The sequence below is a fragment of the Bombus terrestris genome, chromosome 6 (assembly GCF_910591885.1).
Source record: "Bombus terrestris chromosome 6, iyBomTerr1.2, whole genome shotgun sequence".
Taxonomy (NCBI): Eukaryota; Metazoa; Arthropoda; class Insecta; order Hymenoptera; family Apidae; genus Bombus; species Bombus terrestris.
Window position 1 is genome coordinate 22,651,532 of NC_063274.1, and position 17,417 is coordinate 22,668,948.

Sequence of the window (17,417 nt, forward strand, 5' to 3'; positions counted from 1 at the left end):
AATGCTTGCTTTTGCGACAAAAGTAATTTATTATAATTAAAAGAAATAGAAAATAAAACTCTTCAAATAGTTATTTCTTTTTTATAGTTTGAACTTTTAAAGAATAGGATGAAGAATAGAAATTATAGATATAGCTTCTGCAAATAAAGTCGATAGCTGACGCATAAAAGAATATCTATTTATTCAAATTGTCTTCAGTTAATTAGAAAAAATTATTTATATTTTGTACAAGTATGTACAATTTCAGATACTAATTTTTATTTAGTCACATGAAAATTGGTTAAAATAAACAAGTTTTATCGATATCTCTTCAACTATTACATTTTTTAAATATATGTATGTATGTAGGTATACGATACTTTTTAAAAAATAGTTATATGATATTTAGTTTATCAGCAATTTTTCATATGATACTTATTTTAATACATTTACATTTAAGACATTTTGTTTATGATCTGAATCAGCACGAAAAGTAATATCAAGCGTATCCCAGTTTTATTTAACGCTTACAATTCACAAATTATAAGACACAATAAAATACATATGACTGTTTTTTTTTTGTGTCTATTATAATTCATTAATATATCTAATATATATAATAAATGTGTGAGTAATCACGTTGATAATATAACATATAAACCAGTCTCGCATAATTTTGACAATACAACGACATAACATTTTATGTTGATTTTATCGGATAAAAGTTTTGCATTTGTGGATACAGGGAAAAGAGTCAGAAAGTTAGTATATCAGGTAGCTCATTCATCGTCCTTTCGACAAATATAGTTTATATGTACTTGCACATACATATGTATATCGTCAAGTAGAAAACGCGTTACATTTGCATGTTGCGACACATTAATTTTGTTAAATTACTCGTAATAGATGAAAAACATGAATATTCGATACAACAATTCGGTTAAGTGGATCTTGATATATTTGCTTTATTTCTTTATTTATTCATTTGTCCGTCGAAATCGATATGGTCGATGAAATCAATTATTTTCTGATTATTTTTAAACGATGACCTTTTTTCTCGTTTCAGTCGTTTCAATCATATCAGTCGTTTCGTTGCGAGTTGCCTCGTAAAAATTTGCATCCCCCTGCCTTGTTCTCTTTCTTTTGAATTAATCCATGAAAAAATGATACGATATCTTTAAAAAGTAATATATCAAGAGAGAAATTGAATGAAAACAGTACTAAATAGGTCTTTTCACGCAAGAATAAACGAGCGAGCCTGAATTAATTACACATTTATATTGTACATATATAATATATATGCTGACCGTAGAACGTAGAAGTGGAATAACGCTATATCTGATCGAACACATATTGTACAATGGTCTAACCGTGCAAGTAGAGTAAGACGATTTGTAGTGGAACATGGGAGTGAAACGAAAGGCGACATGCAAGTTACAAGAAAGACAACGACTATATTCATATAAAAATAGCTATATAATTAACTATAATTTACCTATCAACTACTAACGGAAGCACTCTGCTTATATGTAATTGTAGGTTAAAAGAAGCGAAATTATCTATTAACCACATCGAGGCATCTGCTACAAATGGATACTTGAAAAAACGCAAAAGTTTTTATGAATCTAATCATTTATCATATCACTAATGCCGGGAATAAAACTTTCCATTTCATAACTTGGATTTTTACAACGGCTTAAGAGTCATCCTATTACATTTAAACTTAGAAAAGCGAAATGACACGATTATTATCATACTTATAATAAGAAAAAATAGCCCTTTTTTTACATATTGCAAACAGTTCTCTCATAGGTACCTATAAAAATCTGATAAATGATAAAGATTTTTTAACGTCAAAATATTATATACATTGAGTTTTTTACATGAAAAAAAGTTCTTTACATTAATTATTTTCTCCGTAAAAATATTACAATAATCATTAATAATAGTCAATGCCTTTAAACAAACACAAATACTTTAAACAATAGTCTTTAAATAAAAAATTGAATTCTTGCCCTCTTCCAAGAAAAGGTTTCTAAGTCTAGGTGCAACTTATCGTAATTGAAATCTATTACGCGTTTTTGTCCGTGCGATTGCACATTAAACTAGTGTTACTCAAACAGATTAAATTGAACATTCGAATGGAGTAAATCAACAATTTTCTCAAAACCGTTTGATTCGATTGCAGTGAAATGCGTTTTTGAGCGTGATACTAAGTTCAGACCTATATGGATTAAAGTATTAAAAAAGAAACCAGACGGGTTCGTTGAATGATTTATTTTTAGATCAGACGAGCTATGTACTATAGAACCCCAATGCATCGGCACATTAACGATACATGCATGTTCGTTGAACTTTACTGACCATGACGGCCACTGTAATTTTGATCCATTAAATGGTGCAGAAGATAGTCTACTTTGATCAATGAGAATGTTCGTGTATTTCTGTATTAACAGCAATAATAATAATAATGATGATAATAATAATAATAATAATAATAATAATAATAATAATAATAATAATAATAATAATAATAATAATAATAATAATAATAATAATAATAATAATGATAATGATAATGGTAATGATAACATGCTTTTAGTACTCTACGTATACCTATACATTGATATAAAAGGAAATAAAAAGACTTTTAATGTTTTAGATACTAAAAAATAATAGTAGCGATATGACTTCATTACTCGTTACTTATTACTTATCACGCATTACAAGACTACGCACAAGAGACTAGATAAGCTAAAATAATTATATGACCTTATTCAATAAATACACCTACAAGATGTTTTATCTAGAAATAGCTATCTAAATATATGTCCTACATGTATTGTATGTACCTGTTTCAATTGTGACGATACACAAAAATTAAGTTATTATTCAGTCAAATATATAAGTCTCCAAAAACGAATACCTAAATACATTGCAGAGAATATTTTTAGTTTGATTTATTTCATAAGATAAATTTTAAAATTCCAAATATTTTTTACACATAATTTTCTTTCAAGTTTTTACATACTCTTTTTTTTCGCTTTCATATCGGCACTGACATGACGATGGATGTAATGATATAACCTCGTTACGAGTTACCAGCACGAGCTTCGAGTAGCGCAAATGTGCAATGCGTTGCAATGTGTTGCAATGTGTTAACAAATACATGAACGAACCTGACGCAAAGTCAGGCAACTGCTAGAATTTTTGTTCGCGGGAATGAATCTGGCGCGAAATCAATCAGGAAACCTCTAGAATGGAATCACTTACGAACGAACCTGTGGTGAGCCGCAAGTCGCGAGCTACGAGTCGCGAGCTGCGATGCGATATCGGTGAGTCGGTGGGAAAGGCGGCACGGATAAACTCGATGAGGCAAGTATTAATAGTATTAAATCGGTATTATAATCGTTGACAAGATTGGTTTTAATTTCGACACTGACACTTCATTTTCATCCGAACAAGATAAAAATATTAATTGCGGACAATTACATTAATGGAGACTTGAAAAGTTCCAGCATCACATGTTCCAATAGAAGGCAAAAACTTTCTAAACAATACTAGACACGAATACACGGGAAGCCGGTATGTAACTCGAACACGTACTCATCTATCAAAGTATCACGGAATCGTTAAATGCATTAGATTAATGAATTACTTTTTCATGTATAATATTCGTGAGCGGGTATCATTAATGGCCGTTTCTCCATACTTTTTTCTTATTTAAAGGAAACTAATTAACTAAGTACAATTATTTAATACAAAACGATAATATGAAACGGAGGATCAATGTGACATAAATTATGATATAAAGTCTATTATTTTCGCCAAAACTTTAAATAACGTCAAATAAAATAATGCGGACCCGAAATCGATAAACGAGGAAACTTAAAACCGTAAATTTCAAGAGATTTTAAAATTCATTTAACATGAACGAAATAAAAAAGTTGTATCGTAAAATATTAAAACGCCTCGTATAAGATAAATGTCATAATAAATTATACAATTTTATCCATTTAAGAGAAATAAAATTCAAAGTTATATATCTACCAGAAAATACTAAAACACAACATAAAACACGGATGCGATAGTAAATTATAAATAACAATGCATTTATCAACGATTAAAATATGATAAAATAAACAATTTAGCCGATACGCACATAAAACGTCAAGAATTTAAGGTTACAGGTAATATCATATCAACAACACGTAAAATATTAACCGCATTAAATATAATATTAAATGGATGCGTTGATAAAATATGCGCGGAAATATAATACCAACGCAATCTTAAGTCAATGATATTTCGCTGTATCAAAGAAAACAGGAGTAAAAGAGAAGAAAGCTGATTTTTCAATTTGAAGATTATCGTTTGCTCGGGGTAGCATATGCGATGAGTACGACTACGCAATTGCTTAAAGACTGCATAATTGGAAGACAGCCAGGACCAGCCGTATGTTGATCGTATAAAACTCACCTTCATGCTTGCGCCGTCTACTTTCCAATCCTTGAACGGTGGTTTCCTATCCTTTATGTATTGTAATATCTTCTTGTCATCCTTCATGAACTCGACTTTATGTAGGTAAGCATCTGGGACACTATGATCGCAATGCAGAGTAGCTGTGCTGTTGTATGTTACGTAGTTGGGTGCTATCAGTCGTACATGCACCGTGCAAGTTGCATCTGAAAGTCACCGATGACATTTTACTTTTTGAATAACAATTTCTCGCTAGGGAAGTAGCTTTTATGATTATTTAACTTTCCAATCTTTTCCATTAAAGTATAGAATTTATCAAATATTTTGACAATCACATATCTTTATGCTTCTTTTTCCTTTGATCACACAATTATAATCCCATTTCCCGAGCTCTTCCGTTAAAGTATCCAATACCGCTGAATAACGAACATATACGAAATATATGAAATATTCCAACATATATGAAGTATTCCAACAAATAAATATCATTCTCTCCCCCTTTACAATCCCACATGGTTACAATTTTGCTGTCTCATAAAAACATCCCGTTTGTCATTTCTACCACTTAGTAATATTGAGCATACATCATTTGATTCATCAAACATTTCAAAGTTGTTCATTTTCTCTTACGAATTCATTAACATACTTTCGCTTCATTTATGTACTTTTCATTATGCGAATATATTATATTTTATTATTGCGAAATATCCATCTCGTTATAGGTACATTTAGTATATATTGGGTTGGCAACTAAGCGATTGCGGATTTTGTCAATAGCACATTAGCACATTCTTAGCACATTCTTTTGTTTTGTCAACGTGTTCAAAGCACCTAATCTATATTGTTTTCTTGTTGTTTGGACTTCCACCTTTAATTTAGTAAAAAAATTGTATCGATTAGTTATTCAGTTTCGTTTTTATCCCGATTTAAAAATGGAAGAACAAGACGCGCATTTCAGACATATTTTATTGTATTATTACCGAAAAGGCAAGAACGCATCGCAAGCACACAAGAAGTCATGTGCCGTATATGGGAATGAAGCCTTGAAAGAAACGCAGTGTTAAAATGGGTTTGCCAAATTTCGTTCTGGCGATTTTTCACTGAAAAATGCTCAACCATCTGCCCGTCCAGTTGAAGTTGACGAGACCCATATCAAGGCCATTATCGATTCAGATCGTCATAGCACAACGCGCGAGATTGCAGAGAACCTCGATGTATCGCATATATGCATTAAACAAAAATTAAAACAGTTTGTCTATGTCAAGAAACTCGACTTATGGGTCCCTCATCCGGAAGGAAATTCATTTGACGCAACGCATTAGCATCTGCGTTTCGTTTCTGAAACGCAACGCAATTGATCCATTTCTGAAACGACTGATTACTAGCGACGAAAAGTGGATAGTTTATAACAACGTTAATCGGAAAAGATCGTGGGTGATGCAAGATGAACCAGCCTAAACAACACCAAAAGCTGAGATTTTTCTGTTAGTTTGGTGGGATTATAAAGGAATTCTGTACTTTGAACTTTTACCAAGAAACCAAACGATTAATTCAAACGTGTACGTTCAACAACTCGCCAAACTGAGCGATGCAGTTCAAGAAAAGCGGCCAGAATTGGTAAATCGTAAGGGTGTTATTTTCCAGCGTTATAATGCAAGGCCCCACACATCTTTGGTCACTCGCCAAAAATTATTGGAACTAGGTTGGAATGTATTGTCACATCCACCATGTAGCTCTGATTTTGCGCCCTCGCATTACCATTTATTTTGTTCCATGCAGAACTCCTTAAATGGTAAAATTTTTAATGACGCTGATGATGTAAAATCACATTTAATTCAGTTTCTTGTTGGCAAAAATCAAAAGTTATGACACTGCCTGAAAAATGGCAAAAGATCATCGACAAAAACGAGCAATACCTAATTGAATAAAGTTATATTTATAAGCAAAAATTTGGAATTTTCCTTCTTATTTAAAATACGCAATCATTTAGTTGTCAACCCTATACATATATGTAGATATGTCAAAATATAAAATATGATCATATTCAAACAGTTTTCAGAAAAAAAAAAAAGATGATTGTAGAGTATTTAAAGCGAAATATGGCCGAAATGCAGATGAAAACACGATACAGAGCACATGCAGGATAAAAGAACGTTTCACATGATAATGGCGGTGAGCTTGAATGGATAATAATTCGTTTAACGAATCTCAAATGTCTCATTATTATGCATAGTGAAAAGTACACACAGCAACAGATATAACGGGAAACGGAAATCATAAAATGTAACACGCAAAACTTGCCTCGTTACGATTCAACAACAAAATGTTTTGCCCTTCTTGTCCCTCGCCTCTAATTACATCGTTGACAATAACAAAATCGTTAATTTATTCTCGGGACAACAAACTGGGAAACTCTACTCGTTCAATAACATGGCATAAAACTTTAAACATTGTGCTCGGCTGCGTCCGCTAAAACGAATCTTGTGTTGCTCGTTTTATACGTTTATTAAAATCATAATTAATGGCTGCGTTTCATGAAAGCTGGTCATAATTATAATGACGGTTAAAAAATATCTCGATAATACAAAATCTATGATAGGTATATACAAAAGATAAGGCAAAATAAAATAAATAATCCTCTTGTTTGATTTTTAGTTGTTTCAGATCATTTTTCTGTTATATTAGTAAAAATAAACTTGACGATACGACCTTTTTTCAGAGAGTTTAAAATAATTTGATAGAACGAATTGATTAGATCCGCCATTATTATCGACGAATTTATTACGATCATGATTAAAGATCGATTTCTGATAAACTGATAACGTTCCGATGCATCAACTGTCACTACATTGTGATCCATAGGAAATTCAGATCTAAAATTATTCGAATACATACTAGCCTAAATCTTTATCACGTTTTAAAAACACGTTAAATAACTAGAACGTACATAAGAGGAAACGATTTGACATATCTCAAAAAGCATAATTATTGTAAAAACTTTATAACGATTCTCAAACTATGATGCATTTAAAAATGTTATTATTGGTTGAAATTAACAATTTTTATCAATCCCTTGCTTTGTAATATCGAGTTACACTCGCAGCGAGAATTAAGGAGCAAACGTAACAAGATTTCTATTCGTCTGAAAATTCAATTTCAACTCGTTGTCGGCATTTAATCCTTTGTATTCCATTGGCGCCTTTACGACAATATTGATAATATGATTACTTTTCTTATTATTTTCATCAATAAAAGGTGGGAAAGCAGAGAGAGCTCTCCGGTATAAATACAAACATTTATAACATTGTTGATCATGCTGATGTTTAATACAAATTAAGTGCTTTCCATTTCTCCTACCTTTTTATTTATTTTATTATAGGTAATTCTGTAATTCGATTCACATCATCTGAATATTACAGGATAAAAGTACGATAAGTATATTTTTTTGATTCTTTTATTTTAATGTTTCGATATTTTAGTACAAGGCATGCGATACTTTTAAATTATGGAGAAAGTGGAACCATACGTGTTTACCCCAGCATCAAATAATTCATAAATAATTCAAATAATTTACCGAATTTTGAAAATGCTGCTCTGTAGAAAATGGAAAATATGATTTATTGTGTTCTTCTCCTAATTTTCATATACGCCATACAATGTAAAGTACCGAATGAAGTAAAATTTATTAGCTTCCCAATAGATGTAAAGACTAGTAATCCTAATACATATGGCCGACAATATGTACATAGATAGATATACAGAACAAATGATAAAGCAAGGGATTAGCAATATCTATCTCTTCAATTATAAAATTTCAACAGTAGATTGAACAAAAATTTCGGATCCCGGGTCATATCTTTCAAAGTAACCAATAAACTTTTGCTTCTAATTAATGAAACAGCTGGTACGATCAAATTTACATGTTATCGCGTTAACGTTGGGACTGTGCGCCGCGTAACGTCGCGACGATTCGCTGTTAATGTGTCGAGTAACAATTACCCCGAGCTACATCATCGGGCAACAATTAATAACCGTATAATCGATACAATTTAGCGTGCCGGAAGGCAAGTGTCTGTTAATGCGAGCGAGTTCCTTCGTGAAATCTAGGTCGTTGTACAAGTAGATCCAACGTATTCGTGTCAATTTTTCGTTCCGTTCATCCAATTGTCTAGAACCTCATATAAATGATCGAGATTATGCTAATGGGTTAGCCAAGGAGAAATTTTTAAAGAATAGATAAGTGAAAAGGGAGACATCGCGGAAAATACGCAAGGTTTAATGAAACCGTAAGGAAGGATGGAGAGGTTTCGGCCGACTATAACTACTTGTGGCAGTACCCTGTTGCTGGGAGGTGTTACTGTATCGATCACTGAAAGCGCGTGTTACTAACACGCGCGCAGGCTATTCCGGGTATTTTTAAGACATTTCCAAATCAGCATATACCGATGAATAATCGTCGAGAATGGAATTGTTTTATGGTATAAACGAATCGCCTAGATCACTCACGTTTCACATTTAAATAAATTTTTCCGAACAACGTTCGCAGTTCGCAGCTCGAGAGTCCTTCCGGAACGCCTCTGTGTGTACCGTGAAACGAAAGGGAAGAAAAAGCGAGCAAATGGCAGAAACGAGAATCCGTTCAATGATTCGTCACGTATTTTAATTTTAATTCGAGTTTTCAGTGATAATCTACGAGAATCATCATAAATCAGCAAAAAGCAATATAATAGATTTGAACAATATTTCCCGATAATAATATAAGATCATAATTATTTTATTTCTGTAATTATTATTTTTGAGGCGAAAAAGTGGTAAATATATCTATAATATATTAAGAAAAATAAAAATTTTGATATAAGCTGTAGCCATTTTGTTACTGGTTGAAATGATTGAATGAGATTGAACATATGCTGAGCCATTTTTGATTCCTTGTTGTATCCTGCTTCTGTCTTCCTATAATTGGAAGAGTAGACAAATATCAAGCGAATTCCATTTATAAACTGCCGTAATGAATTTTATGATATACCTTATCGTAAACGAAATCTTATAATAATTTAAATAATTGAAGAAAAATATTTAATACGTGTGACACATTACATATATGACGAAAAGATTAAAAAAAAAACCGCGAAGAATGTAAACACACCTATACACTTCGTAATTCGGTAGAATCTCTAACTAATAAAATTTCATTAATTAACAATAAATTCTTATTAGCCAAATTTATTAGACGTATAAGTAGTTAAACTTGCTTCTGATTATCTTCTCACTCATAATCACTGATACATTCGTATTGTCAAGACTAAATTCGAAATATATAATATCTTACATAAATGAAGTCACGTATATCGATGTATATTTATTTCACTAGATTATTTATTTTTCTTATGCTGCCAATGAAACACTAGTATAGATGACTTTCTCATTCAAATTCTGAAAAGACTTAGAATGTTTCGTATAAGATGTTTTACAACGAAAACGATCGGGCAAATTTCTCAGGATAGAAAAACTTGATTTCGATGATTGAGTTCCTTTTCAGTTTGAAACATTATATAACACTAAAAATTTCGATAGAAAAACAATCGGTAATTTTCACTATCAAGAACAGAATGAACTGGCCGGGTGGGTGTTCACGATTGCGTACAACTTACATGAAAATAATTGTAAAATATATACGAATACGAATTTCCCCCAGTATGCTGACTGAATGCGTGGCATCCTCGTATGAATTTTCTCGCGTTGTCTCTACGCAAAATCTTACTGCTCTCTACGTTACTTAATACGGAAAAAACGTGCGTCTATTTTGTACAGTGATGTGCCTTTAAACTACACAACTTCGAGCTGAGTCGGCGCTACAACTGACCAAGCTTTTCGATCGTTTCACCAACTCCCATAGAATATAAAACATAGAGCGGAGACTCGCTGCCTTTTCGCTTATCGAGCGATCTTCAGCGTTGGATTTGCTAATGGGTCAGCCATGAAATAAACGATGCAAAGTGTAAACCGAAATGAATAACGCTTTGGTATCTTCATGATAAGGTGGAGCTGTCAATTTTAATCAACACAGTTGCTACGACAAAGAGATAAATTACTATCGCGAAAAGAATATTATTACTTACAGTAATATGCTACATAACTTGTATATATTTCCTAATAATTTTTTATAGTATAATATATTTATAATTGAAAGATTCGATTAAAAGAAACAGAAAAAGATAAAATTGTATATACATATATGTATGTATATAATATTCATAATATCAATATTTTATTATTCTGTGCAAATTTTTAAATATTAGAAATGAAATAAGTGTTAATATATTAATAAAAATATTGTGAAAACCACCTAAATAGTGCCATTTTTTTACTTCAATGTGTTCTTTTATTCAATATTTACTTTTATAGCGATAAAAATATTAATTATTTTTAATCTTTTTAGATACTAAGCTATTACAACGAGTTATACAGTACATTAAATATAAATGATAAATGTCATAAAATAATGTGTTAATGTTAATTTATACATATATGAAAAATTCATTAGATGGCTCTTTACTGTTTGAACTTATGACAAAAATAATTAACTATTGTATTGTGAAGCGTAAAAATAATATTCGAATGAGCGATACTTATAGTATAAAATTCATTTCTGCTTTTGTATATCGTGGGTTTGAAGTATTCGTATAAACATTTTATAGATCTTCTTGTCATATGCTCATACAAATAAGTTTAAAATGAAATACATATGAGTTGTATAGTTGAGATTGAAGCATAAACAGAAATGGAAGGACACGAGGAAGATGAATTAGAAGATTTACATTCAACTATTTACACCTTTCCACCTAATGTACAGAATGTGATCGAACAGGTTAGATTGACCATATAACTGTCAAAATATACACTGACACTTATCCTTAATGAGCAGAAAACGTTTTCTTATCTTGTTAAGTATTACGATTTATTTTTTCTTTTTTTGTTTTAGTGATATATATGAATTTATATTATATAAATTATTTTTTAATTTTTAGGTTTTACCTAGCACAGATCCATTGGATCAACCAAACTTTAATGTAGTCGATTATATAAATTCATTATTCCCAACCGAACAATCTCTATCGAATATAGACGATGTAGTAAATAACATGGAATTAAAAATATGTAACATAGACAAGGAAATTCGTTCGGTAGTACGTGGACAAACAAATGTAGGTCAAGATGGGAAAGCAGCATTAGAAGATGCACAGAAAGTAATAAAAAAATTATTTGTGCATATCAAAGATATCAAAGATAAAGCAGAACAATCTGAAGAGGTCGTTAAGGAAATAACAAGAGATATTAAACAACTGGATTTTGCTAAAAGAAATCTCACTGCCTCGATAACAGCTTTAAACCATTTACATATGCTTGTAGAGGGTGTAGATACTTTAAAGTAATGTACAATAATTTTTTAGAAAAAATATAGTTAACACATGTAATTTAGTGATTATTACTTTATAATGTTATTTACATGTTACTTTAGAGTGTTAACACAAAAGAAACAATATGGTGAAATTGTTTTACCATTGCAAGCAGTGATGGAGGTGATGCAACATTTTAGTAGTTACATGGATATACCTCAAGTGAAACAATTGTCTGATGAAGTATGTAATATATGAATTTTTATAGCAGTAATAGTAAAATATATATATATATATAATGTTTATTAACATTTTGAAACAAAGGTACGTCAAATACATATTGAACTGGCTCAACAAATTACAGCAGATTTTAAACAAGCATTTTCTGGTCAAAATCCAAAATACTTTAATCAGTTAACAGAAGGTTGTTTAGTGTTATCCGTGTTGGACCCTAAAGTTAAGTAAGTATGTTTATTAGAAGATTAGTTACTCAAATAGTTTTAACACAAATGTAATAACCAATTCTTTTTACAAGGAAAGATCTACTTACTTGGTTTGTGGGTATTCAATTACAAGAATATGCACATCTCTTTGATGAAAATCAAGATTTTGCATGGTTAGATAAAATAGATCGACGCTATGCATGGATAAAAAAGCATTTACTTGATTTTGAGTCAAAATTTGGTACAATCTTTCCGCAAGATTGGGAGATCTCTGAACGAATTGCTGTGCAATTTTGTCATGTTACAAGAGAAGATCTTACAAAGTTAATGCATAAAAGACGTTCTGAAATAGATGTAAAACTATTACTTTATGCAATTCAAAGAACAAGTAATTTTGAATCATTATTAACAAAAAGATTTAGTGGTATTACTTTGGAAAATGTGGATATAACAAATAAAAGGATTACTACTGCAGACACGACTGATAATAAAGTTCCAGGAAATCCGTTTGAACAAAATGACCAGGTTTTAAAAAATATTGTATAAAATTGTCTTCTACTTAAGATTTATACTAAACATTTATATTAACAATTGTATTATATAACAGGTACAAAACGAAAAGCCAAAACCATCACCATTTTCAAATCTTATAGGAAAATGTTTTGAGCCATACTTAAACATTTATATAGAAAGTTTGGATCGTAATCTGGCAGATTTAATGGATAAATTTATATCAGATTCTAAAACACAACCACCTGGTGCAAAAGATTTTGATGGTATTGAAGGTCCTAGTAGTGTGTTATCCTCTTGCGCAGATCTGTTTGTATTTTATAAAAAGTGCATGTTGCAATGTACACAACTTAGTACTGGCTCGATTATGTTGAGTTTAGCTGAAACTTTTCAAAAATATTTGCGAGAATATGCTCTTAAAATATTACAAAATAATTTACCTAAGTAAGTAGAGTACACGCCTTTTATTTCAATTAATTAAATTTATGACTTTTTATAATTAAAATTTATTACAGAATCGGAGGTGGTACAGGAATTGGTACCAGTATGAGTAGTATACGTGATTTTCGAGACCTCTCAACATCGGGTTTTATACAAAATTTTCAAAGCTTTCTAAAGGAAGGTGAAAGCACGAGATTTAGCAAAGAAGAGCAATCGCGTATATGCTGGTAAAAATTTGCTAATTGGTGGCATTTTATTTAACATAATAATTATAAAAGAAATTAATTGCACAAAGTTATTTTTCAGTATACTAACAACGGCCGAATATTGCTTAGAAACAACACAACAATTGGAAGAAAAATTAAGAGAAAAAACAGATAAATGTTATTCAGAAAAGATTAATCTATCTCAGGAACAAGATATTTTTCATAAGTATATACTTATTTACATATCCTTTTCAAGTTATCGATATTTAGTTAATTTTTTTAATATTATTCATAACAACTTTTCCAGTGTTATATCGAATTGTATACAACTACTTGTTCAAGATTTAGAGTCTGCATGTGAATCTGCATTAACTGCAATGACAAAGGTACTTATTCAGTTTCATATTGTTATATGTATGATTTTGTTCACTGTTGTTGATATGCAAATATCTCTTAGGTTCAATGGAGTGCCATAGAGGTTGTTGGTGACCAAAGTAATTATGTTAATACTATTGTGGCACACCTTCGACAAACAATACCTACTATCAGAGATAGGTTGTCTTCATGCAGAAAATATTTTACTCAACTCTGTGTCAAGTTTGCCAGGTAAAAATTGAAACAAATGTGAATTTGTTTTACTAAGGAAGTTAATGAAAAATGTATTTCTTTGCAGTTCTTTTATAGTAAAATTAGTACAGCAATTGTATAAGTGCAAACCTTTAAATACTGTGGGTGCTGAACAATTACTATTAGATGTACATATGTTGAAAACTGCTCTTTTGGACCTTCCATCGACAGGATATCAAGTTCAAAGGAAAGCACCAGCGACATATACTAAAGTAATTTCGTTTGATATATTAACTTTTTATAAATTAATCAGCACATTAATTTATATATATTAATTTGATATATTGATTTGTATCAAAACATATATTTTACTATAAACAGGTAGTAGTAAAAGGCATGGCAAGTGCGGAAATGATACTCAAAATTGTAATGTCACCAATAGAATCTCCAAAAGAGTTTGTAAAACAATGTAGAATACGTCTACCAGATTTGCAAGCGCCAGAATTTCAAAAAATTTTGGATATGAAGGTAAACTAATCTTTTTATAAATATTTAGAATACTTAACAATCATATTAAAATCTCAATAATTCGTAGGGCTTGAAAAAAACAGAACAAGTTCTATTACTAGAACAGTTCAAGCAACCTGAGAATACAGATATTTCACATGACACTAGGAGTCACATCATTCAAGATAGCCCAGAACATGAAGCTGGGCGAATAAAAAGATTGGAAAAATTAATTAAAAAAAGAATATGAATGTTTTATAGTAAAATTTATATATATATATATATATTAAAATATAATATAATTATTATATAAATATTATATATAATATATATTATAATATATATATTATATTTTAATGTACATATACAAATTAAATATGATTGTAACTATATAATTACTAAATTTACATAATTCTTTCACTTTATTTCAATAAAGTAAAAATTGCTTTTATATAATGAAATTTGATCTTCCTAAATTAATAATTTTGATTCTAAATTTTCGGTCTCAATCAAAGGACTTGTGTGTTATATACAACAACAGAAGCTTTGGTTTTGTATTTTATTGTTGTACTTAATAAACAACATTCAGTAAGCAAGTAGGTGTTAACCCTGCTTTTGTGCAAGTTCCTTCGCTTTAGCTTTCTCTAACTTAGCTATTCTAGCGGCAGATTTACTGCCTAGGAGACCACCACCCCAATGACGTCGGATTTCATCATATCTATCATTGAAGTTTGTCTTAATAGCTTCAACCAATTTCGAGAAGTTGGCTCTATCGCCAGAATCAACCTGAAATAAAAATAATGTGTTACTGAAAATAAAGTACATTAAAATTATAATACATATTACTAATAAAATTATATCAGTATAACATATTGTTTAGTTATATCATTAACATTATCATTGGATTGGCTCTATTTAAATTCATCATACTATAAATTATTAATTATATGTTACGTAAGAATAGTTGGCTTTGATGAAAACCCTTACCTGGACCAAAGCTAGTGCAGTACAAGTTTTACGCCTAACAAGGAGTCCCAATCGCGATTTACCTTTCACAATACAATAAGGTACACCCATTTTACGACAGAGGGCTGGTAGAAATAGAACAACCTGTGATAAAAAATAATATATCTATAAAAGAGAATAATATTGTAATCAATAGTTTATGACTACAACTGTATATTACTCAGTATCACATTTCATCCTTTGAAAAAGATTGATTATATGAATTTATTCTCAGGTGAAGAAATTCTAACATCATTGTGATAGAACAATTAAATATACTTTGCATAGTATTTTAAGAGACAAGGAAGTATACCTCAATTGGGTCCACATCATGGGCAATCACCACAAGCTGAGCTTTCTTCTGTTCTACGAGTGTAGTGACTGTATTTGTTCCACTGCGTAACACATTAGGTTTCTTTATTGGTGCATCTTCTTTCTTTATAACTTTTTGTTCAGCTCTATCTCTCAGCTTTAATCTTTTCATAAGAACTGAATCAGGTCTATATTTTTCCAACATTTTGAATAATTGTGTTGCTGTAACATGAAAGGTTAATGATACATCTCTATGAATTGTTAAATTTTCCTAACTGTTTTATTTTCTAGCATGTAACAAATATAAAATAAATATACCTGTTTGTTTATCTAATGTCTGGGTAAATTGATTGATTGGTGGTGGTACTTTTAATCTTTTTTGCAATACAGCTCTCTGCCGCTGAATACGAATATACTTGGGCCATTTCACAAAGCGGCTAAGATCACGAGCAGGTTGAATATCCTGTCCTAAATAATAGATTGTTTACTATTTTGTTGTCATGTATGTTATATTGTATGTTATTTAATGTTAATATACTATAATTAATTTGTATATTTAAAGTTATGTGTCCCACTTACCAATACCAAAGTTACGAGTACGTTTTTCAAACAGAGGATTGGTTTGTTTTTTGGGTTCAACCTTCTTGACTGCCAAAGGTGCAGCAGCCACCTTCTTTCCTACTTTCTTCTTGGGCTAAATTTTTGTGAATGCATATATTAATACCATTTATATCATAAATATCATTATGCATTCATTATCATCACTCAAAATCATGCGTACATGCAAAATGTTGCAGTTATTCTTATGAAAATTAAAACACTATAACTTCTGCAAATGCCAAAAATTTATATACTTCTATAATAATAAACAATATCATTTCCAATAATTTATAAAATATAATAAATAAATCTATATAAAAGATATATATTTATAACATCATATGTCCAAAACATGCTGAGATCGAACCACTATAATTCATAACAGTAACTAATTATTGTTAGAAATATTAATCTTATTTAGCAATTTAGTAAATTTACCTTCTTTTGAACCATCGTTTTAACACAAAACCTAACGGATCTTTTATATTACAATGGATATAAAAGTTTGTACTTTGCTTAGAACAACGCAAAGTATGACCGCCAAGAACGTAAAGAAAGGTTCATGCAACAGCGCCACCACAAGCATACAACAGCGCCACTTGACAATTAAAATTTTAATGTAATTACTTGCTTCTAGAAAAGAAATACAATGATTGTTTCTATTTCTTCAAACCACTTATTGCAATATATTTTTAAAAATAATCCTAATTATCTTTTTAAATTTGAAAAAAGGAAAAAGATGAAATATTATTATTTCTTTATACTTTATTTCTTTATAATTATTATTTCTTTCGTGAAAATATATGTATAAATAGAAAATTTATAAATTTACAAACAGAAAAGATACAAATAGAAAAATATAAAATATGAGATGAATAATTGTAAGATTTATGGATATGAATACATTAAGATTCTATGCATATGAAGCACAGAAATTATACGCATATTGATTTAGATTTTTATATCAACGA

At 30.3% G+C, this 17,417-nt stretch overlaps 3 protein-coding genes across 5 annotated transcripts in view; 1 reads left to right on the forward strand and 2 right to left on the reverse strand.

Moving 5' to 3' along the window:
• Positions 1-10,336, reverse strand: part of LOC100643386 — a 59,442-nt gene extending 49,106 nt beyond the window's left edge. For both annotated transcript variants that reach the window (XM_048406429.1, XM_048406428.1), the window contains exons 1-2: positions 10,110-10,336; positions 4,459-4,664 (exon numbers count right to left, since the gene is read on the reverse strand). In XM_048406429.1, coding sequence (XP_048262386.1) covers positions 4,459-4,664; positions 10,110-10,176 — 273 coding nt within the window. In that variant the 5' untranslated portion in view covers positions 10,177-10,336. The remainder of the gene's footprint in view (positions 1-4,458; positions 4,665-10,109) is intronic.
• A 559-nt stretch (positions 10,337-10,895) lies between these two features.
• Positions 10,896-15,125, forward strand: LOC100645392 (vacuolar protein sorting-associated protein 53 homolog). 2 transcript variants are annotated; one of them, XM_020867612.2, is made up of 13 exons: positions 10,896-11,326; positions 11,487-11,887; positions 11,978-12,098; positions 12,180-12,316; positions 12,391-12,823; positions 12,906-13,252; positions 13,324-13,476; positions 13,556-13,681; positions 13,763-13,841; positions 13,913-14,061; positions 14,129-14,294; positions 14,404-14,550; positions 14,618-15,125. In XM_020867612.2, the coding sequence occupies exons 1-13, from the start codon at positions 11,240-11,242 to the stop codon at positions 14,777-14,779; spliced, it is 2,508 nt and encodes an 835-aa protein (XP_020723271.1). In that variant the 5' UTR covers positions 10,896-11,239; the 3' UTR covers positions 14,780-15,125. The 2 variants fall into 2 exon arrangements, with proteins under 2 accessions (XP_020723271.1, XP_020723272.1); XM_020867613.2 differs by lacking the exon at positions 10,896-11,326 and adding an exon at positions 11,361-11,402.
• LOC100646610 (60S ribosomal protein L7a) lies at positions 15,075-17,044 on the reverse strand. Its single transcript, XM_003402251.3, has 6 exons — positions 16,885-17,044; positions 16,426-16,540; positions 16,165-16,314; positions 15,848-16,068; positions 15,517-15,639; positions 15,075-15,315 (listed from the first exon to the last, which is right to left on the reverse strand). The coding sequence occupies exons 1-6, from the start codon at positions 16,897-16,899 to the stop codon at positions 15,133-15,135; spliced, it is 807 nt and encodes a 268-aa protein (XP_003402299.1). The 5' UTR covers positions 16,900-17,044; the 3' UTR covers positions 15,075-15,132.
• Positions 17,045-17,417: the final 373 nt, after the last annotated feature.